This window comes from Cimex lectularius, unplaced genomic scaffold (assembly GCF_000648675.2).
Source record: "Cimex lectularius strain Harlan isolate CLEC.00 unplaced genomic scaffold, Clec_2.1 scaffold230, whole genome shotgun sequence".
In the NCBI taxonomy this organism is placed as follows: Eukaryota; Metazoa; Arthropoda; class Insecta; order Hemiptera; family Cimicidae; genus Cimex; species Cimex lectularius.
The window spans coordinates 729,652-753,391 of record NW_019392809.1 but is presented as its reverse complement, the minus strand read 5'-3'; the positions used below and the strand labels follow the sequence as shown (position 1 = coordinate 753,391).

Below are 23,740 nucleotides of genomic sequence, written 5' to 3'. Positions count from 1 at the left end.
AGCACAGTTCACAGATGGTTTAAAAAATGTCGAGAGGGCGACTTAAGAATTCTAGTTGACGTTGATCGACCTACGTAGTTTAAAATGATGTTGTATTGGATCTTCTTGAGGTCATTTTGCAGGTGAATAAAGAACATCACTAACTGGGTTCGCCGAAAGCTTGGTGAAACGCAATTAGTAATGTTCTTTATTCACCTGTAAAATGACCTCAAGAAGATCCAATACAACATCAGGGCGACTTAAGCTTTGCAGACAACAAAGCTCGTGGAAGGATTATTTTCTCCTCTAGATGATGATGTTCTGCGAGATTTGGTCGAAGAAAATGCCAGAACAACTGTTCGAGAACTTGCTGAGAATCTTTCAATTAGCAAATCGACCATCGCTGACCACCTTAAAGTAATTGGAAAGGTGAAAAAGCTCGAAAATTGAGTTCCTCGTTCATTAAACGACTACCAAAAAAAAAAAAAAAAAAAAAAAAAAAATTGTTATGCAGTTTGCCCCTACTTCTTTGGCGAAACGAAAACGAACCTTTTCTAAATAGAATTATTACTTGAGCTGAAAAGTGAATTTTCTACGATACAAGTGTTGTTCTGGACATTGGCTCGAGAAAGGCTTTTGTGGGGTTCATTTAGGCTGATTTATTACAGCTTCTTGAATCCTGGTGAAACAAACAATGCCGGATTGTATTGCTCTCAAATTGAAAAATGCGCCAGAAATTTATACTATTGAAGTATGATGTATGTTCAATCGGAAAAGGCTGAATCTATTATATTACAACGCTGTCTCGCAACATTATATTACAACCAATACTGTTGGATCTTGGTTATGAGGTCTGCTTCACCCTCCCTATTCTCTCTCTCGCCTACAACTACCATTTTTCTGTCAACTGGACAACGTTTTACAACATAAAAAATTTATTGATCAAAAGTCGTTAAAAATATTTTAAAGTTAAAGAATATTTTAATGATTAAAAAATTTATTTAATTGTTTTTATTTTATAATGATAAATTTGCATTATTTTCCGGACAACCCAATAGAATTAATGGGAGCTTTTCTAAAGTTTTGTCAAAAATGTATTGTAGCTTATTGGCCTATATGAACTACTATGACTATCATTTTAAAAGAATGCTGTTAGTGACGTCACATTTGATGCCATCGATGGCGCGTGAATCGATAAACGTGTTCAAAACAGAACCTCTCATTTGGTTTATCTTCATAACAAAACAAAACGTGACTTCCACAAATGTCGAAGCTCATGACTCTTCATGAATTGTTCATGGTCTCATCATCGAAATATCCGGAGAACAATTGTATTTTGTTCGATGACGGAGAGGGAAAACAGATTTTGACTTATTCGGGTGTGAAAAAAGAGGCGGACCGCCTCCAGTTGGAAATCAGACAAAGGATTGGAAATGAGAAATGCTTCCTTATTCTCTGTTTGGAATGTACAAAGTCAACTCCAATTATTATCCTCAGGTGACGTTTTAATTAAATTCATCACTAAAGGCATTTTGGAGTGTTTTTAAATGCGCAAAATTGTCAAGAAAGTGTGTAAAATCTTCATATTAAAACTAACGAAAACAGTCATTCCGCTATTTCTGTTATTATACAATGATGGACAAAATAAACGCACCACCCTTAAATTTTAATTTATATAGGTTTACTCATATTTTACATATCACAAATAGGTCTGGTTGTAAAAATAAGACATTTAAAAAGTAAATGGTTATTACATAATTGTAAATATATGTATGTTACGGTTTGTTCTTGATTCAACAAGACGGGCCCAACTATGAATCCTGTTTATTAGGAACAGTGCCCCAGACGTCTTGATCAAACCTGAATATAAATTGATTAGGTGCCTTTTTTTAATACAATTTAATTTGAGTTTCAAAACAATTTATTAATTATACAAGAAAATAACAATTAACACAAGTTAAATTTAAATTAACAGTAATTTCATGCAAACCATATGCCAGACCATTTGGAACAAGGGTGGAAGGGTACTCACTATTTGCAGTCATTCCGCTGTGGAGTAAAACACGCTTTTTTAAGGATTCCAACACTTTTGTAAACTAAAGGATCTCGCACTTCTTTCTGCCTCTTATTTACATGGAATGGACTGGTTCACTTCTCACCTGACTGTCTCTAGCCTAATTGTTGAGATCTCTCTTATTTTCCCTCTAGTACTAACCATGAAATCTAAATCACATTATGTCACTATGAAATAAATTGAAATGTGACCCATTATAGTATGTATGAACAGATGGGCGATAAGTGTTGAAAATTTCAGTTTTTTTAAAATTTATTTATTTATTTTTTTTAACCGACAGGCCTACTAAATTGCTTATATCTTCAGAATTACTGACTAGACATCAGGTCTGGTTTGTACCAAAAACATTAAATTTGCTGTAAGGGAACTTATTTATATTGCAGAATTGATGAAAAAATTGTATACAAAAAGATCAGACAAAACAAAAATGTGGAAATTTGGAATTTTTTGAAAATTTTGGATTGGTAATTGTAAATAACTACCAGCTCCTGGAGCTTTGTAAATTCCCTCAAAAGTTCCCCATTCAATTACCTTCTAGCGGTATACCCACCTTTTTGGATTGCACTTCTGGAAGCAATTTGTTTTGTTTTGTTGCAAAATTTTGCATTTTGTTGAAAAAAACTGGTTTCTAAGAAGGGGGGGGGGCACACTCAATTTAACTAGGAACTCCGTCTGGCTCTTGAGTTTCATGTCAGTTCTTTATTGTTCGATTCAAACAGTTTGCTGCTCAGTCCTCATGTTGGTGATTTAAATTCTTAACATTTAAAGAATTAAATTTAAAGTCTTTATTTCCACATGAACTCCTTGCTAATATGCATTTCATTTGCAGTTACTGCAATAGTAATACTATCGGAGAGGCTCTTGCGATTCTCATCTGAGCAGGAGACGAGGGATCGTCCTCACCTGACTGAGGATTGGCCATACGCGGTTGACACATGGGCACCTTCTTTTGGGCCAAAGCCCGCGCAGGTGCCCCTTATGCAGAGAAAGGTTGCTCGAAAAAAAAATAAAATAAAATAAATAAATAAATATATATAGTAATGCTACTGCGGCAAGGAGAGAATATCAAGCTTATTTCCCACATTGAGACATTCTAGCAGATTGCACCTTCCAACGACTTCAAGGCTGAGGTAAACTGGTTCTTTCACTTGAATGAGGGATGGAGGTGTGGAAATTTGCATTCTGTTAATCGTGATCCCAAAAACAGTTCACGTGCGTTATTTATATATCTCGATGTTTCACAATGGAGAGGTTAGGATACCCTCTGTTGGGAAGGATTGTACCCTTACCATTTTATGAGGGTGCAAAGTTGGAATTTACCTCAACAATAAGAATAACTTTTCCATGTTTACATGTTCCATCGCCAGCCGGGTGCTGGGACTCAAGGTTATTTTTATTGAGCCTACTTAATTTAAGTTAAAGTATACATGTATGTCAAGTAAAACTTATAAGTGAATATAAATAATTTTCTAAACAAACTATTCAAAAAGATTTTGGTTTGAAAATAATAATTAACATTTAAGGCTGTTCTCACTATGGAACTTTTGTTTTAAACTTTAGTTTTTAGTTAATCAACTAAAGTTGAAGGAAACCTCAAGTTCAACAGAGAATGTTTGATCCAATAAATAGCAAATTTGAGCTTCAAGTAGACTTGATGTGTGAGATAAAATTATAGGAATTTTAGCATAAGTATTACTGCCAATCAAATCACTGACTTTATATATATAAAGAGAGAGAGAGACAGATTAGAGAGAAATTGCTTCAGTAGTATTGTAATAGAAATAGAAATTACCAGATTCACTATTGTTGATTTGAATAAGATAGACAGTGACGGGTCATGAGCCATTGGTTCGATTCCCACTGCCCCTCCCCTAAATTTTTGACCCATCCCCTATCCCACCAACAATTCAAAAATACAAAATGAGGCATGGGTTATGTGGAAGACTCAAAGATTATCAGAAGTTGACAAATTTTGGAACACGCTTTTATAAAACGGTTGTGTTGGATATTGTCCACCTTGCATTTGTTAGTTAATATAATGTAAATATAATGTAATAATAATATAACTGTGCTATATGGCAGCCTAACTGAATCTGCTGTTGTCTTCTTTAATTTGTCTCAAAATGTTGAATTGTTCCAGCTCATTAATTCTCAGCTGCCCTTTTTACTTTTCGTATCCAAAAGATTTACGTTTTGAAGAGCTAAATGATATTGTCCATAAGCTTAAAGCAGGCTGGGTTTTGACAAATGTTAATTACATGGAACAGGAAACTGCCGATTGGATAGAGCATAAATCTTTCAATGTTTTAGGAGAGACTATTTACCTTTGGAAGACAGGTGAGTAAAAATAATTAGTCTGTGGACATTACTGTAACATTTTTTACAGGATGCTACAAATGTTTACACCACCCTTTTGCATATGCGATTCGGACATCTGGATCATTGGGCTGCCCCAAATTGGTCAAAGTGCCTCATGATGCCATCGTTCCAAATGTAACACATCTGAGGTCTTGTCTGCGTTCATTCTACATAAATACGAAAGAAAAAAAATGAAAAATTATTTTGTTTATAGGGAACTGTTGAACATTTCAGAAAATGATGTTGTGCTTCTCAACTCTCCGCTGACTTTCGATCCAAGTATTGTGGAAATTTTTTTGGCATTTTCATCTGGTGCAGCCTTATGCTTAGTTCCTTATCATGTTAAAAATAATAAAACAAAGTTTTACAAAACTATTGAAGAATGTAATGTCACAGTGATTCAAACGACTCCATCACTGTTTAGAAAATATTTAAAGGAATATAATGGATTTTTCTCTGAAGATTCGTCATTAAAATCACTCATCTTGGGTAAAAATAAAACTCTTTCAGACACAAAGAATAATACAAAGATAAGAAAAATAAGATCTTAAAAAAAAAAATTCAAAATTTTAGGAGGAGAAGAGTTTCCTACCTGGAAGGATGTCAAAACATGGGGCCTTAAGAAGGACAACAAAATAAATGTTTTTAATATTTATGGGATCACAGAAGTATCCTGTTGGGCTTCCTGCAAGCGGGTCTGGCCTAGTTCGGAAGAACCACCTGAAAGAATTGACATAGGCGACCCTCTCAGTGAAACACGCCTGACAATCGAGAGAATTGAAGTAGGGGAGAAAAATGTTGGAGAATTAATGATTGGTGAGAAAGTAAAATCTCATCAATAATCAATGTTTGATGTAATGTTTATTCAATATGCTTAGACAGTTCTCGCAGGATATGCACAATTGATGGGGAAAATTATGAAGACCTTCTTGCGCGAAAACCTGTCTTTAGGAGGAGTGGAGACTTATTTGAAGTAAAAGCAACCAGAGACAAATGCGATAATTTATGATAACGGTCGAATGTGTAATAACCTAGAAAAAGTTTTACTTCTGTCAAAATTATCAAGAAGACTCTATCAGTTGTCAAATGCTTAAATTTTCTAATTAATTCATTACTTAAATATAATTGAAAGTCTTAAAAGTCAACTGTTTTTAGGAAATAAATGGAAAATTGTACTTCGTAAGCAGGAAAGATGATTCAAGTTTTAAAAGATATGGTATTAAAGTAAACACTACCTTGATTGAGGTTGTGTGCAAAGATTATCCAAATGATGGATGCCATGCAGTATGGACAGTCATCAATTCTGATTTGATTCTTGGACTTTTCATAAAAATTGATACAGAACTTAGCCATTTCAAATCATGGCTAACGGCACGAAGAGCCAAATTTCCTAAAGGGCATTGGCCAGATTTAATTTTAAAACTGGATGAAATTCCTTTGTCAAAACATGGTATTAACAAAACATCTAAATATCACTTCTGAGATTAAACATTGCATTTTTTCAAAGGAAAGGTGGACACGAGTTTTTTAAAAGAAAGAGTTAAGGAAAGATATAAAAACTTGAAAATTGCAAAATTTGAGGGAAAATTTAGGAAACTTTGGAAACACTTTACTGGTTCTTCATCTGTAGAAAATGGATCAATATTTATAACTTCAGGGGGTGATTCTATCAAAGCGATTCAACTTTCATCTCTTCTCGGAGATCAAACTCCCCCAACTCTTTTGGGACTTCTACTCAGTGGTTCAACGTTTTCAGAGTGTTTAACATATTTGAACAGAAATGAAAGTCAGTTTGCAGCTTTTTTTTCTTTTTTTAAACTGTTTAAAACTAGGACTTTATATCTAGGTATCAATCAAGGTATAAAACGGAAAAGGCATGATATACATGAACTTACAAGTAATGAGATAAAATTAGACAACGGTGCAGTGATCATTCTCAAAGGGCGTGTTTTCCCACAATTGGCAACTAAAGAATTCTATTCTGTGTACCAAGGAGTACCAAATTTGTATATTTCTTGGAAGCATAATTTAAAGAAATGCGTCGACTCTTCCCCTTTAGGGGTTATCTTGACAAGGTAATTGAATTTAAATAATTACACTGCATTCTAAAAATTTTATGGTTGTTCAAATGGGGTGATTTTTTTATTTCAGAAGTAGAGAAGAACTGATAATTGTCGCAAGTCACAGTGGGGCAGTTGTTGTCACAGATGTGGCTACAGGAGCAATAATATCTCAAGTCACCCTACCAGACAGAGTTGAATCTTCAGCCTGTCTTTCATCTGATACAAATTCTTTCTATATTGGTAGTTGCCAGAATATTGATTGTTGTCTTGTTTAATAAAGATAAAAAAATTTAATTTGGTGTTTTAGGGTGTTATGATGGCTGTGTTTATTGTATTGATTTGAGGTTAGGAACTGTGATATGGAAATTTCATACTAGTGATATTGTTAAATCAACTTGCGTCCTCCACCAAGGGAAATTATATTTTGGTTCTTACAACAAACAGATCTATTGCATAAATGAGGTGAGAATTAATATTCTGTTTTTATTTTTTAAAGTATGTCGTGTTTTCTTTGTAGGATGGAAGTTTATCTTGGGAAACGCACATTGGATCGAGTGTGCTGTCTGAGATATTGATTGATGAGATTGGGATATTTGTCTGTGGAACTGTCGGTGGGGTTTGGTCGTTAGATTTTGCCGGGAATATTAAATGGTCAGTTGAAACTAAACCAATTTTCACAAATCCAATAATATCAAATGGTGAACTGGTTGTTGCTCCAGTTCTTGGAGGTGTTCATTTTTTTAATTTGACCACTGGGGAAAAGGTAAATTAAACATTTATTTGTTTTATTTGTTGAAACATAAAAATATATAATTATTTTTAACAGATTCGAGTCATTGATATTAAAGGACATGTATTTTCTTCGCCAGTCCTATCAAAACATCTGGCATTATTGATAATAGCTGATTCTACACTGTTTGTTATTAAAAAAGAAGAAGTAGATTCTATAGAGCTGGATTCAAGAACAGTATCATCTCCGTGTTTTCTCGACGATGGACAAAACATGGTCATTGTGCCTTCAACAAATGGAAAAATCAATCTAGTCTCGTTGAAAGACAAATGTTCAAAAGTTATTTATGATTTGAATAACGATGTTTTTTCCACTCCTGTGATATTTCCTAGTAGACATATTATTTTGGGTTCTCGAGATAATCATGTATATAGTTTTAAACTTGCCAAATAAACTTAACTGTGATATAATTCTTTGATATTCAATGTATCATCTTCTGTTATATTGATAGCAACAGTTTACAAATGAAATTATGCAAGGGCCATTGAGACATTTGTTACCTTATTTTAAAATATGTACAGTTGTATAGTTAATACATATTGTATAAATGTAGTCTCTATTGTATGGCTGTGGAGTTTGTCAGTAACTGCACCTTTACTGTTGTCCATCACGATTGGTAATAAGTTGAGGATTTGGTGAATATTTGCACAAACCGGGTGATTGTACAAACCCCACATGCGTGTATATGAAGGCACACTATTTGGCGAATGCCGAGACGATTGAGGGTCTGGAGACACCTTTAGGATAGGAAAACCTTACTGCATCCTCCATATTCGCTTGGCTTCGCGCTTATAGGCTTCCACTTTTTAAGGCATTTTGATTACTTCTTGAGGGATAACATTTTTAGAGAATGCAATGAAGCCGAAACACCTTCTAAGACTATTGTGAGTCGAAATTTTATGTCAGTGGAATAAAAGTGTTTATTACACGTTGGCAAAGATATATAGACTGATATGAAATATTTTGAATAAATTTTCTTTATTTTATAAAAATTAAAAAGTATTGCTTTTCAAAACCTGCATCATTTTTGCACTAGCCCAATATTAACGGTGGTGTAGAGCAAGATTATTCAGCCATTTTTTTCTTCAGAGTATTAAAAAGAAGCCAAACTTGATCTTTACGGAGGGTTCCCTAAAAGCTGCATGGCACATTGAAGATGTGTTATCAAAATAAGTTATTCCTTATATGCCACCCATTGGTGATGGTTTAATTTTTAAGCATGACAATGGAAGGCCACATACAGCTAGGATCGTCGTGACTACTTAGAACGGGATTCGAGTCAATGTTTGGAGTGAGCAGTATGTAGTCCCAACTTAAACCCTATCGAACACCTTTAGAACAAATCAAAAAGGGTAATAAGTCGCCAAACTGATGCCAGATAATTTGGATGAATTAAGAATGGTGTTGTTGGAGGAGTATGAAAATATTCCACAGCACTACATTCATCATCTACCTTACAGTGATAAGCGTCTTGTCAACGCCCAAACCATTGCAGTCACCAACACCTATATTTATGCTAGTTTATAATTTCTTCGATTTACCTTTTGTAAATTTTTGTTGTTTTGTCTAAACGATTGTAGCAAATATATTGGCAAAAAGCTAATTGAAGAAATAAAAATAGTATTAAAATGTTTCACAAGTTGTCAGTAGTTAAAAGTAAAGTGTATTTTTAATAAAATGACAACTCTGATACACATATTTCTTTATTAACTTATACATGTTTTATAGTTAATAATTATTTAATAACAACATTGTAACAATTTTATTTTTATGCCATTTTTAGTTGATACAATTTTTTTATGACATTAAACATTTTAGTACATTTTTTCTTTCTAGTAGCTAACATTTTTTCCTATCCCTACACCAAAAATTTTGTTTAAACATTAAGAAAAATATTAAAATATAATAACTTCAAATCCATGCAAATAATAGAACTGAAGATTTCTTGGCTACTTATGTTACATGCAAACAATAATATATTTATTAATATACTTATTTGATTATTTATTGTATAAACTAGATACATTCAATATAGACTATAATATACATTTTTTGCAGTTAATTATTATATAAAATGAGCATTTGCGTCATATGAATTGTTAAATTTTACCTATATTAAAATCATAAAGCAATTAAATGATTACCTACATTAAACAAAGTTAATAGTGTTAGTCACCGTTATCCAGATAATACTTTTCTTCTTAAAATTGATTAATAATTGATACATAATTTCATTATTGGAAAACACCGACTCTTTGGCAGACATAACTTTGGAATTTACATAATTTGCCATACGTACAAAAAAAAAGTACTATTCAAAAAATAACAACATATAAAAAAGTAATACAATAAATAAAAAATGTAAATCAATGTAAGTTAGTTTAACATATAATTCAAATATTTTAAATAAAAAAGTAATTTTAGTGTTGAAAAATGAAACTACAGCCCATTTCATAGTATTTTTTAAATATTTTTTCTTTGTTGTAAAGATTGAGTATTAAAGTGAACTTTTTATGTTTGATGGTACGACATTATTTAAAAAGAAATGAATGACATTAATTATCTTAACATGTATCAGGTGTGTAAAGGTAACCTAACAATGCAAAAACAAATATTTTCACCATTATTTGTACTGCTAAGCCAAATAATCAATTTTTCAATTAAATCAAATGCGATAGGATTACAATTGACTTATTGACTAATTTGGACGGATTTATAGCCTTGCCGTTAAGACTTCCTTTAATGACCAGGATGTAGATACTTTTAAGCAATTTTATGTACAAATAAATAAAATATAAATTCCAACATCCAGAAATAAAATCATGAGCAATAGTAAAAGTAAAATACTTTATTTACATGAAACATTGTCATTAATAAATACAAAAGTGCTTAATGATAAAAACTCAACAATAATAACAGACAATATTATAGTAAAAACATGTATTTACATAAACACCAGGCTATCAAATGTGGTCGATGACCAGGAATTGGTGTATGATTTGTTACTGTTAATTTACCGGGTTAGTCACATGCATTTATTGTTCGTTCGCCAAGGGCCACAAATTTATAAGAATCAGACAATTTAAAATTGGGGAATCTGAGACCCTTTCAGTATTGATTGTTACAAAATCAGAGGTGCAGAGCGATCATTGGTCTTCGTCTTTTTTAATTTCACCGCTGCAAATGCGTTTGCCCTGAAAAATGATGATTGTTAGGTGTAATGAGTTTTAAATGAGATTGGATAGATTTCTATTACAAATGCAAGAAATGTTGGACAGTCATTTTAAACCTTTATTTACGTGCTTCAGTCCATATTTTTTATTAATGCAGAAATAATAATTGATGTAATTAATATTCAACTCTTAACGACTAGTGGCTGGAAGCACCTACTTTGGTGTTTTTGCAGTTTCTGATTTTAACCATAAACCCATGCTCACTCACTTATTGTTTTCCTGTTCATTCCAGGAGTTTTCAATATTCTTCCATCGCTATATACAAAAACTGTAAAACTAGCCAAAATAAGGATCAATGAGGTACTCGGTATTCCACCATCGGTGAAACGGGCTAATGCCTTGTTAAGTATGGTTCAAATACAACAGGGCACTCGAATAGAGAAATATGTCATTAATTTAATAGTTAGTCCTCCACCAGATTATTATTTTTTACCATTTCTTATCCTTTGATTTCATCCCAGGAGTTGTACCATTGAGGTTGAGCATGTGACAACCTTGAACCGGGCATATCCATTGTTGAATGTGCTGCTTTTTTCAAGAGGCGTGTTCTTGGTAAAAGTGTCGCTTCTCTCGAGACTCTGTGGTCCGCTACTACAATGCAAGATTCTGTCTCAATACCGGCATCGTCTTCCCTACGTTTTTTGTCTGATAGCGGGCTGTTTCCACCACTTCTGTTGAGGTCGATAAGAGATCTGTGCCGCCACATGGCCATCCCTTCAATGACATCATCGCCTCTCCTCAACTTCCACAAAGATTTTGTGCGCTTGACTTTCTTTTCGTAAGGGAGTTCAAGGGCCTTGAGCTGTTTCTGAACTCGCTCAATTCTCGATTCTTCCCGGTTGGTAGAGTGTTGTCGGACCATTGTTGATTTGTTGTCATTCCAGTCATCATCCACCCAGCTCCTCAACGTATCTGCATCCCTAGGTCGTCTCTTGTTCCTCACCAACGTTTCTCTGAATAATATTACTTTTTCAGTAAGATAGTGAGATTAAATCTCCACCACCTTTCCAATAAATTTTTGAATTGTGTGCAACCGTTATTTATACCATTGTGTGTTGTTAAAAGTTTGGAGGGAAATATTAGAAGGTAGTCCTGCACCTTTTCATTTAGGAGGATTTTTTCATAAATGTTAGAGGATTTCATGTTAGTCAAGACATCATGAGTGGATTTATTTTGGAGCAGGTTATAAATCTACATATTTGAACTCATTAGTACTTAAAAACTTCTGATTGTTAGAGCATGCATCTTTTTAAAACCTGTGGATCACAACGAAAAGTGGTGAGTTACCAGCAAGAACAAAACCTGTATCACAAATTTTACTAGGCTATACATTAAAATTACAACGAATTCAATAAAAAAACTATTGAATATTTCGAATATCCCAAAGAACCTGAAGCTTCATTAATCATTCCTTGATGTACGTATTACTTAGGTCCCTTCACCACTCTCATCAGCATTGAACATTTGTTGAAGATTTAGTAGTTGTTCAGTCTGAATGAAAAGAATTTATTAATGTAGAATTACCTATTGTGTTCATCATCAGAGTAGTCGACTTCAGGTGCTGGGGGAGGATCGTTGCTAAAACCGGAGTCGTTGCTTGAATGGAGTGATGCATTTGGAGGACCTGGAGGATTTCTCTGAACAACACCTTTAACTCCACCTCCATTTTTAGATGGGATCGTCGGAGCAGGCCCAGTCGGAGGTCCTGTTCTAATACCAACCATCCCACCAGCACTTCCTTCCTGTAACTTTAACGATAAACAAATTGTAACAACAAAATTGCGATTGATATAATGCCAGGGGAGGTGCAATGTCCCCGATGAGTGCCAGGAAAATGGAAGGTGAACTATTGCTACCTGGGATGCATGATTTCTGAGGGCGAGAGTATCTCCGAAGCGCATTGTGGGTGGAGCTCTGGGGCAAGGGGTGTCAAACCCACCTCCGCTGCCTCCCGGTCCACCACCACTCGGGGTAGTCGCATCATCCACTGCTGTTCCGCGCCTGTGTGTGGGTGATGATGCACTCCTGGAGAAGACATCGGTCAATTAAAACTTTGCAACATGAAATTTGTAAAATCTATATGTTATACTTACGTAGCTGTATCATCGATGAAGGGTTCTGTGTATGCTAGTGGAAACCAGCCACTACTCTGTGTTCTGAGATTTTCGCCAAATTGCCAACCCTTGTTTCTTTCACCTGTTACAAATTTACTATTTTAGATACGATCTTCTACTTTGGTTCAAAATAAATTTACCCATTAAGGCAATAACATCTCCTTCTAAGAAACTAAGCTGGTTTTCTCCTGATGATAAGTAAGCATATAAAGCTCTGGCCAGAGGAGTGTCCCATGTACTTGTATCAGGAACAGCCATTGATTTTGGACGTCTATCCGGGCTTGATATTTCTAAAGAAGCACATTTAAAAAACAATAGAAAAGAGTTTACAAGTGCTACATAATATAACTTGTATAAGAAAGAAAAATCTTCTCAGTAAACAAAGTACTACATAAAAAAAGAAAGAAAAAAGAAATTGTCTTCAAAATATACAATTATAAATACCATGTGTTAAAGAGTTTGTACTGGCTGTCAAATTGAAGTCCGACTTTGCCCTAGCTAGAGGCCTGTGCTGCCCAGGGCTAGCCAAGTCACCCATAGCTCTTACATCTAAGCAAGAGACGTCAACAGATTTGGTCTTCCTGAGCTGTGAAGCCAATGAGACCCTATCATCTTCCAACTTCCCATCCATGTCAAGTCCATTACCTGAGTTCTCTGCCCAGAAACTTATTTGCTGTTTTTCAAATAAAAAGAAACAAGGTACAGATATAATTGAATTGATAAGCAAAACGGAAATGCGCCTTTACTCACGCTAAGTTTGTTTGCAAACATTCCTTCGACCGAATTTGGGAGATACTCCCTTGACTTGGCAACCTCTTGCCAGTTGTCCAGGTGGGTCTGAAACAGGCTGTTTCCTGCTGAATGGTAGGCCAGATAGTGCTTGGCGAGTGAACAATGTCTTTCAAGGACAAAGCCATACCTTCGCCTTTCTTGAGTCATCGCCTTTAAAGCGAAAAAGCAACAAACAGTGGTAATTTCTTGTACTGGGGGCGGGAACTTTTAGTACTCACATTTTTCAAACTTTGCTCACAGAATGCATCCAACTTCGATCGTTCCTCTTCCAAAATTTGCATACTCTGAAAGAAAATTAAAATATGTATGCTTGTTATGTGAATTGTGACCTAGTAATTTCTTTGGCATGGTAATGTAAATTAAACAATGTGTATTATTGAACAACTTTTACCTATTGTAAATATAGAAATAGAGAGACTTCGTTGAGTCTCCTTGTTTTAGAAAGCTAACCGACAACATTTCAAATAATTAATCCATATTTGCTTAGTGGTCATAATTGTCCATATTAATTATTCCAATTAATTATCTTTTTATCTAAGGTTTTTCATCTCAACCTAAAACATTAGATAAAAAGAATAATTAATTGGAATTTTTAAATAATGCCAACTGTATTTATTTGCATGATCATTCTCAATTATTTACATCATTATTAATATATTTATTATATTTTTTTATAGAATCAGTCAAATAAGAAAACTCAAGAAGTGGTAGTAATTTTTTTTGTCTAGTATGAGTGTACATCTAGGCAGATATTTGAAGTTGAATATTTGTTTTATTTTATTTAAAATTCGGCTGTTTTAAATATTTTTTCTTATTAATGAAATTACCTACTATGCAAATTCAATACCTACTATGATTACATTTACGTATTAACAATCTAAGATCAATCTGTGGTCATTTTGCAAGTATATAATATACACGTACATGATGTAATATTTTTTAAAGTATATAATTAAATTGTTTTTAATTTTTCAATTTAAAAATAGCGTATTATTTTAATTCCTGTGATTTCCCTACTTTTTTCTTAACTCATAAGCACAATAATTCAATCTTTAACTATCTTAATGTACACACTAAGGCAACAAAAATTCGGACACTTGTATTTATTTGGTTATTTTCCACAATAGTATAAAAGTTAACAGTTGACTTAAAATGTAACGACAACTTTAATAAATTGTTGTATAACTTTATAGTGCTCCTAATCATTTTACACTCATTATATTAAAAATAACGAAAATCAGTTAAATTTCGTCCTTTCTAGAGCTGGTCGAATGATTTTTTTAAAACTTTTTTTAAAATGAAATATGAATTTGATAATTTTTTTACTGCTCTTGTTGAAGTCTAGTATTATATTTGACAATACGGAATCCGATTGCTTATTTACTCGATGTCTAGGAGTCATAAGGCCCTCCAAGAGGAGAGAAAAGGTAATACGTGTTAATTAAGAGCAAAACTAGCAAAATCGTTCAATAGTAATCTATCACTAAATGGTTTTAGAGTGTTTTGTTGATTTTCTTTCAAACCATCACAGTTAAGTAATTAACTTTAAAACTCATGAATTGCTGATTTCGTGTAATTTAATTTACATTAAAATAAGTATGTTTAATTAATGTGACGATAAAAATATATATACTTTGAAATAAACAACAAAAATACGAGCGACCGTTTTTTTATATTTGAGTGTGTATTAAAAAAAAAGAAAAACCAAATTCAATGGCTGTCGACCTATTTTAAGGTCATTACCAGTGCAAAACAATCTTAAATATGCCTACAGATGGACATATTTAACTTTTCTACTTGAAATTTTTTTTTGTAAAAAACTTGGTCAATACTTCTACCAAAGATACCAAACCTTTAAACCTTGTGAGGGTCCGAGACTTATCAACATTTTCAACAAATAAGTTAAATATATACGAAACCAAAGATATACGATATATATATATATATATATATATATATATANGTTGAGAATCGGACCATGGACAATATGAACTTTTTTGTTCATTTTAGGGTGAAGAATCTACTGGAGAAGTTTGTAGCACGAGTAGCAATTCACCCTGTATATATATTATATATATAAAGATATGTTTGCAGACAATTGTGTCGCAAGGACTTTCTCCTTTCAACAAATTTTTCTCCAATACTTCTATCATTGAAAAACTGGTGAGACTAGGCTTTGAGAAAAGTGGCAGTAAGGAAAAGATTTTCTTTCAAATGCCAGTCAACCTTGTGCAACACGGGTACGATGTGCACAATATAAGTATTGCTGATAAAACAAATGTTCACACAAAAAAAATGTATAATAATTATTATTTCGTTTTAAAAAATATTGAAAATATTTTTTAAACATTCTATACAAAGTAGACACACAATAGTACCTTGAGTTCCTTATCCATGGCAATCCCTGTCTTCGAGCTGTTTTTCTGCTTCTTCCTCTGCTTTTTCATGGTCGCGGCCGCTTTGGAGTAGGTCTCAGATCGCTGCTTGTGTTGTTGGAGGAACCTTTTCTGTTCCGACTGAAAAATGGGGGGAAAAGGTATAATTTTCGTGTAAGTGTCGATTTCCCGTTTGATGAAAAAGGGGTGCCGGTGGCGAGGGTCGGGACAAACGTTCTGGAGTCGCTATGGTGATACATGTAATGGAATAAAGCAGTTATCGAATGTCGTTGCCGATAAGAAGCCTCTTAGGGGCAGGGGTTGGCTAGTGGAAAACGGCTGCAACAATTTTCAAAGGCACCGAATCCTTTCCGGGTCAGGAAACGATACACTCGTATCTCTGTACGTACAGAATATCTTTTAGTTTCAAAACGGTATAGTTTTACGGTAAGCGGCAGAACAGCCCATAGAGATAATTTTCATTTAGGCTAAATGTTGTAACTCGATAATCGGTCAGCAGGCGATGAATTCTCCAAGATGCGTGCTATTTGACCAGGTCGACCCTCTTAGTCTCTATCTGTCGGTGGTAGTCACGTCTCGGTTTCACGCTCATAAAAAAACCCATTATTCATGCTGATAGTCTGAAATCTAAACTGTCTATCCATCAACACAAAGCGATCCTTACGAAGGGCACATTAAGAACAAAAATCAAATCGATATTCATTATTGCCTTACGTTTCTTCACTCTGGCTTTGTTTACAATTCAAGAAAAACAAGGCGAGGAGTGGTAAACAGCCAAATTAATAAGTAAAAATTACACTTATATTATACACAATTTTTCTTAAACCGAGTATGAGTTCATAATACCGCATGTGTGCCGATGATAACAACAGTTATCTTTTCCCGAGAAAAGAACAAAAAATCGACCAGAGGTCTATGGGGTGATGGTTTTGCCTGGCGCGTTTAGCGATTTTGCCAACTTCGATGTGGTTCTGTGTGTGGAACTGTAGGTTCATCATCAGTCATCACGATCTCGCAAGAAAGCTGAGAACTCAGATCGAAGACAGAAATTACTTCTCAAAAACAAAAAAAGGTGTACAGTAAATGCACATTGGACACAAAGCAATGATAACAACATTGCTGGGGGGCGTCCGCCGAAACGTTTAGGCGTTCATCAGTTTAAGGTAAAGGTCCAGGGTTCGAATCCAGCGGCCCTGCATTTTAACCAGACATACTTACAAATGGGAATTATTTTTCACCTGCACCCCGAGGGTTGATATTACTGTTGCGAATCTTCGTAAAAAATAAAAAATAAAAAAATAAAAAGAACATTGCAGTCATTCAAATGGAGGAAGTTCAAAAACTGATTTTTCAAATACTAGTGAGGTTTAATTTTAAAATGACCATCCACCATTGGAGAAAACAAGGCGACACACGAAACCCTTATTAAATTCGATGACTTTTACGGGAGATTTACAGAATGATTTTTTAATCGTTTTGGAAGGAAATGTGATATTGCTCTTAAGAAACTAGATTTCCAAAACTATCTCCTAATTATCAAAATTCAGTGCAAATAGCCGAAAAATTCTAATTGAGGACGAATCGACCAAGGAAGATGGTGAAATGCCACGATGATCGGAATCGACCAAACTTAATAAAACCAAAAATGTCGGTTGATCAATTATTTTATGGTGTGTTATTGTCAGAAAGATAGTAGTACTCAATAAATTATTGAAGGAATGCTGAAAGGCAAAAAACCCGTCGCAATCCCATCGTTTATTGATTTCCCCGTCAAGTCAATGAGTGGCAACGAAGTTTAAACAAGTAAGCATTTCGATCTCGGATGAGTCGAGGAAAGGGCGTTAAGCCGACTTATGCAAAGGGAACTCTTTTCCAGCCATTTCCTCCACCGACGAGCCCTAATTTTCAATTTCCCAAGGCGCCCGCCTAATGAGGAAATCCGTTTTCCGGAGAAATCATTCGTCTGGAAAGGTGGCGTTTATACTTTTTCCGGTGTTTCCGTGCCGCGGGATGAGATTCAAGGAGATTCGACGTCCTCGACCTCCTCAGACTTTTTATTTTAAGAGAGCACCTCTAATTAGGTCCCATCAAAATGTTTGACAAGCCCCAATGTTGTCTTAGCCGACATCCTTCTACCCTAAGCCTTCCTATAATTTCAACTTTATAACGGAGTCGTTATATTACATTTTTTGGTGGAAACTCGACAAATTTACAAGAAGAATACCAACGAATATTTTTCCCTCTGCTCATTGATTTGCAACTGATTTTCTCTCAAACGTTAATTCCGTTTCGACTAAAGGCAAATTTCCCATAGCTGTGCTGCGAAATAAATATTTCGTTTTTATTGCAAGTACAACGTAAACAGTTTTTCGTAATTTAATTGCCGATCGGCCGTAATTCTCACCCCGAATCGATGTCGATAAACACCCTCACCAGGCCATTTCAAAATGCAATTCATTAAGAGGGAAAAAAAGGGGGATGGATTTCAGAGAATTAGAAGTACGTCTCCGATCTCCGTAAATTGCCATTTTGTCAACCTCTGAGAGGGGAGAGACTTTTAAATTATGTCTCCAGAAAGATGTTCGAAGTTTGACGAATGGCCGGACTTAATTTTTGTCGGGGGCGTTGGTGGCCCGGGTAACTTTGAAAACGGCGATAACCACTTTTTGATTTATATACGTCTCTCTTCGCGTTTATATGCACCCGGATATATTTTTATTCACGCCATCGTCGACGAAGTACGGCTTGGTCATGGATCGTCGGTGATATTTGAAATTGGAAATAATGATTTCGGACATAATCTGGCGTTTACTTAATTTAAATATGTATGTACAATTGGCACATTTAAAGGAATTTATAAATTTAATAAATATAGGCAATTGAAAACTGAAAACAGGTACCTATACACAAAGGAGGTTGACCAATACAAACTGATTTTGTTCGATAACTTTAACTAATGTTAAGAATAACACCTTTCTGTTTAATTCAAATTAATGTAATAATTAAACATGGTACTGATTTTCGTGAAGATTAAGATTTCTGATTTTATATTATACGTATGTTGTACTTTTTTTTAAAAGGAGGGTTCGCAAAAGCATTGGTCAAATCAACCCTCGGGGTGTCGGGGTTTTTGAAAAAAGCCCATTTGTAAGTATGTCGGGTTCGAATGCGGGACCTTTACCTTTTTGGGAACAATTTTTGTAGGAACCCGGGACCTTTACCTTACCTCAGGCCGGTGGGTCCATTGTCCCGCTGGTCGATTTCAGCCGGCAGCTTCTGAACAATGATCGAAAACCGAAATTGGCGGACTCGGATACATCTGCATAAACTAGCAGAGCATTGAACCAACCTTGTCCTCAGACGGGAAACGCTACCCGGCGATATAGTACCGCAAAAGCATAACACATACCGACAAACCAAATTCATAAATTTCGATCTTGAGGAATGAGTTGAGTACTTGACGACTTAAATAGTCTAAACAAATTTTAAACTTTTTTTACTATTTACTTCTACTCATAGCCCAATCTTTAGAGAAATTTAAGTATTCTATCAATAAAAAGAAAAACTCACTTATATATTTTATAATGTAATAACTTTTCCAGCCGTTTCAGATCTTTTAGGCGTGTCCCCACGGCAAATCGAAACGAGTTGCAAAAAGGAAAAGTTTAAAAGGAGTATTTTTCATAATTGAAGTTCGTTAATGAGATCTTTCATGCATTAAATGAAACTTATAAAATACCTGGACGACTTTTGTGTCTTTCTCCAAATTCGTCTCGAGAGGTACAAGAAGATCCACATAGAACGCTTTGAGCTTAAAGAGTAAAAATAAAATTAGACAACTGCTTACACCGGTACGTGGTACATAAAGAAATGTATATGACAAAAAAAAAACTTACGATATTCATCTGCTGGGCTTGTATCTCCTTGTACACCTCGACTATTTGCATCAGAGCAGAACCTGGAACAGACAGGAAAACTCCCTTTAAACTTTCTTAAAGAGCCCTGTTAAAAGTTGCCTCGTTGCAACCCATATTTTTTACTTAGGCGTGCAATTACGGTGAGTTTCGAGAAATTATTACCTCGGGGAGAAGGAAGACAAATGGGCGGCTGGGAGGGCAGTGAAGACGGACTTTAAAAGAATAATTGCGGCGACTTAATCGTTCTACTTTAACTCTGGTATAAATCAATAAAAATATTTTAAAAGTTTAAACAGTACGATTCCTTATCTTGAATTTTGGATTATAATTGAATTGGAATCGATCGACGTATGGAAGTTTAGGCTTTTAACCACAATCGGGACCTGTTACGCTGTGCATTTTACACGTTTTTTAAGGACTTCCTGCGTATCTTTGTAGGTTTGTTATTCTTTCTTGTTATTCTTCATAAGAACTTCAAAATAATGACTTCATTTCGCACTCTATTACTTCACTTGCTTGCTGAAACTTCAAGCGGCAGATTGGATTGACTGTAGTTAAAGCGAAAGTTTGAACATTACGAAGGGTAAAGAGATTTAATGTGTAGATAATCCTAGAAACTAGTTTCACGTCCGTGGCTTTGACGAATAAGCCCGAAACTTGCGGTAGTACGCCGCAATCTAAACCTGCCTCTAGGTGCAAAGTTAGTAAAGATGTAATATGATTTTAAAAAAAATTCTATAGATACATGAGTGGACACGATAATAATGAAAGCGGGCAAAACGAAGCAATTTACTAAATGAGATGGAAGAAGAGGATGAAGGGCAGAGTCGAGAGAGTTAACGACGAATCAATTAAAAATCAATTACATTTTTAATATACATATGAAAACTAATGTCGTATCTTCATTAAAAGACATATATATATCCCACACATTCACAAAATTCTGTCAGGTTTCCTTTTTTTTGGAGGGGGGGAAGATGCAAAAGGCAGTTCTTTCCTCCACAGGCCTATTTGGAACCCCTATAGTTTACAGCCATACGTTAGAAAGTGTGCATCCTTATAATTATTTTGTGGGGTGTTTAGTGACCAGTTAGTTAATGATTATTCCTTACAAAAGCTTAGCACTTTCCTTAGTGCCTCTTTGTGGATCTCCTTTGGTGACACTGAGGAATGTCTTACTTAAGTGGCTGTACTGTAAACAAGCTGACGCTTTACATTCACAAAGGATATGTGCGATGTCTCTGGTTCCTCCTGATACAGCCTGCCCGATTAGCCATCTGAGCATTACCCATATTTTTAAGATGATGATTAAGAGGGCAGTGGTCGGTATAGAGGCCTACACGACCGGATTTTTATGTAGTTGCATATTTTGTTTGCCACCACATACGACCGAGGAAATAAATTATATATCCGAATCATGTATCTAGGAAGTTGAAGATTAAATTTTATAGAGCATATTTTTACATATTTGATGAATATCGCATAAAATTGCATATATGAGCGATTTTTTTCGTAAAATAACATTTAAATATTTAAATATATTGGTTTTAGGGGGAAACATAAAAAAAAATCTGTGAAAAAATAACAAGTTGACGAAAAGTCAGTTTAATTTAAAGAAAACTGAAACCGGCCGGAATGACGGGAAGAGCCTAGAAATACTGACAAAAGAATAACCCCCTTCTTAGGTCTTATTTCATTTATACAATACAAATTTTAAGCGACCATAGGCACAATTTCACGGAAAACAATTTAGAGAAGTACTTGTTTATCAACATTAATTATACTCATATACTCATATGTACTCAAAATATGTAATTTAATAATGTAAGTGAGAAAATATTTTTGTTAAATGTAAGTAAATTCTATGAGGCATCGGTGGCCGCAACCGTTTAAGGGTTGACACAGCGCTCATCACTTAAGGTCCCGGGTTCGAATCCAGCGGCCCTGCATTCGACACGGCATACTTACAATTTTTTTTTTTTAAACACACCTCGAAATGCTTGTGAATTTAAATTATTTTTAGTTTTAAAGAGCTTTAATATCTATTTCGTTATTATATCTCTATTTCTGTTTAAAGTTACTATGATAGTTTAAAAAAAACTGGTTTATTGCATATCATTGCATTTTTAAACGTTTTAATACCGCATATTATTGCATATTTCAGGGCTTTCAACTGCATATTTTATGGCACATTTTGGCAATTTTTACTGCATAAAAATTCGGGCTCTGAGAAAGGGGCGTTTCTTCGTCTTCCGTTTTGAGATATTTATAAATCTCCCAGCTTGCCTCCCACCTGTAGTTTTTGAGAAGGGGCTTCGCTAGGGTGAAGTTTGTCCCATTTATCCCTACGACTACTCCATGTTCCATCTTTGATCTGTGTACCACATCAGGGCACCTTCTTGAAACTTGGGGCCACCTTTTTTCTAGTGTCTATGTACGCTCTTACGATACATATCACCAAAATAACGAGTGTGTTAACCATTACAATCCCGGAAGCGAAACATTTTCTCTTTAAATTAGAAGCATTTTATCCGCCTTTTTACTCACCGGGAATCTCGTAGATGTTTCCCTTTTCTTTGACGTGCCGCGATTGGCAAGGCTAATTTCTCTTTTTCGCTCCGGCCTATTGGGATTTAATCAAATCCGAGGAGAAAGGAAACTTTCAAGCTTTGTATGCCTGCGTGCTTGGAGAGTCCGTCTCAAACTATAAAGAAACGAAATAGCGCCTAAATTAAACAAGCCTCAAAGCCATTATTTTAAGCACAATCTCCAATGAAATTTTAATTATCAAAGTTCAAAGTGAGTGAGAAAAAAAAGTTAATTTCTTAATAAAAAATTATCACAACTTAACAGGTATTTGAAGCATGTAAAGATAACATTTCGTAAACAGAGAAAAAGGACTTTTATTTTTATAACTGGTAGATTGACTGATAGGAACTTTTTTTGTAAAGCTTTTATATTCCTCCTTGAATGCCATTGTGTTGTAAATTGTGAAACCCAATTCCCTGCCTCTTTGGCAATTCTTCTTTTCAAGGCACGTACAACTCTGAGCTTGGTCAGGGGCACTTATCCGTCCTAAGAGGTTCACTGAGAGCCAGAACACGCGGACACGACACATCAAAGGAACGTTGAACACGGAGGACAAGAAAAAACAGCTCTCGAAAGCGATAATAATTAAATTTAATCGAAATAAAATTCGAGCCTAAATTATTTAAGAAACCCCCGGATCGAACAATACTTATCAACAAATAAAATATTATTAACATTATTCGGAAATCGTGACGTAGGTTTCAGAAAAACATTTTTTTTATCGTGCCAACGTTTCGATCTTTATTGAGATCACCTTCAGGGCCTGGGATTTACAAACTTTGTTTACATTTAACAAATACATGTAGCATGTGGAAAAAAGTGAATTTATACACTACAAAAAAACATTTTTTATATTCACGCAGAAAACAAACACTTTGAGTGAGTAGAAATATAGATTGGATATATAAAAAATATTTTTTTGTAGTGTATAAATTCACTTTTTTCCACATGCTACATGTATTTGTTAAATGTAAACAAAGTTTGTAAATCCCAGGCCCTGAAGATGATCTCAATAAAGATCGAAACGTTGGCACGACAAAGAAAATATTTTTCTGAAACCTACGTCTTACCTGACCGCATCTCACGATTTCCGAATAATCATCGACTAACTAATCACCACACATTAATGACATTCAATAGAGTTGGTGGTCCGATTGACCGAATAATGTTTTTCAATTAATTAATCTTTATATAATGCATTGGTTGAGATAAAAAAGTCAGTGAGACGAGCGGTATTCGAACCCACGACCCTCGGCTAAATACGCCGCTGCCCTACCACTTGAACTATCGTGGCTTGAAAGTTCGATCCACTCCGGACACTAACTTTCCATCTCAACCCCACCTTTCGAATTTTCCCTCCTTGAAAAATGGAAAAAGGAGGGGCAATTCGAAAGGTGGGGTTGAGATGGAAAGTTAGTGTCCGGAGTGGATCGAA

At 34.8% G+C, this 23,740-nt stretch overlaps 2 protein-coding genes across 4 annotated transcripts in view; one reads left to right on the top strand and one right to left on the bottom strand.

Annotated features, from left to right (window-relative positions):
• Positions 1-1,217: 1,217 nt before the first annotated feature.
• Positions 1,218-7,674, top strand: LOC106672347 (acyl-CoA synthetase family member 4). The gene is made up of 13 exons (XM_014403703.2): positions 1,218-1,476; positions 4,194-4,390; positions 4,440-4,560; positions 4,626-4,900; positions 4,985-5,227; positions 5,290-5,384; positions 5,567-5,861; positions 5,919-6,197; positions 6,258-6,486; positions 6,563-6,714; positions 6,782-6,936; positions 6,992-7,237; positions 7,301-7,674. Exons 1-13 carry the CDS (start codon positions 1,244-1,246, stop codon positions 7,655-7,657), a joined length of 2,877 nt encoding a protein of 958 aa, XP_014259189.1. The 5' UTR covers positions 1,218-1,243; the 3' UTR covers positions 7,658-7,674.
• Positions 7,675-10,330: 2,656 nt separating this feature from the next.
• LOC106672348 (brain-specific angiogenesis inhibitor 1-associated protein 2) overlaps positions 10,331-23,740 on the bottom strand; it is a 264,724-nt gene continuing 251,314 nt past the window's right edge. For 2 of the 3 annotated variants that reach the window (XM_024228171.1, XM_014403704.2), the window contains 12 exons: positions 19,696-19,757; positions 19,539-19,610; positions 15,782-15,919; positions 13,622-13,687; positions 13,362-13,553; positions 13,056-13,284; positions 12,752-12,901; positions 12,591-12,693; positions 12,354-12,522; positions 12,022-12,245; positions 10,931-11,450; positions 10,331-10,458 (listed from right to left, as the gene is read on the bottom strand). In XM_024228171.1, coding sequence (XP_024083939.1) covers positions 10,937-11,450; positions 12,022-12,245; positions 12,354-12,522; positions 12,591-12,693; positions 12,752-12,901; positions 13,056-13,284; positions 13,362-13,553; positions 13,622-13,687; positions 15,782-15,919; positions 19,539-19,610; positions 19,696-19,757 — 1,919 coding nt within the window. In that variant the 3' untranslated portion in view covers positions 10,331-10,458; positions 10,931-10,936. Of the gene's footprint in view, positions 11,451-12,021; positions 12,246-12,353; positions 12,523-12,590; positions 12,694-12,751; positions 12,902-13,055; positions 13,285-13,361; positions 13,554-13,621; positions 13,688-15,781; positions 15,920-19,538; positions 19,611-19,695; positions 19,758-23,740 lie in introns of all 3 variants that reach the window. The other variant, XM_024228172.1, reaches the window with a different exon arrangement.

What these genes read in the sequence shown, in the direction of transcription:
- LOC106672347 (XM_014403703.2), top strand. Translation starts at nt 1,244, where the DNA reads ATGTCGAAGCTCATGACTCTTCATGAATTGTTCATGGTCTCATCATCG. An exon ending in TATTTACCTTTGGAAGACAG is followed by an intron (nt 4,391 to 4,439) that starts GTGAGTAAAAAT and finishes CATTTTTTACAG; the next exon opens with GATGCTACAAATGTTTACAC. An exon ending in CCAAATGTAACACATCTGAG is followed by an intron (nt 4,561 to 4,625) that starts GTCTTGTCTGCG and finishes TTTTGTTTATAG; the next exon opens with GGAACTGTTGAACATTTCAG.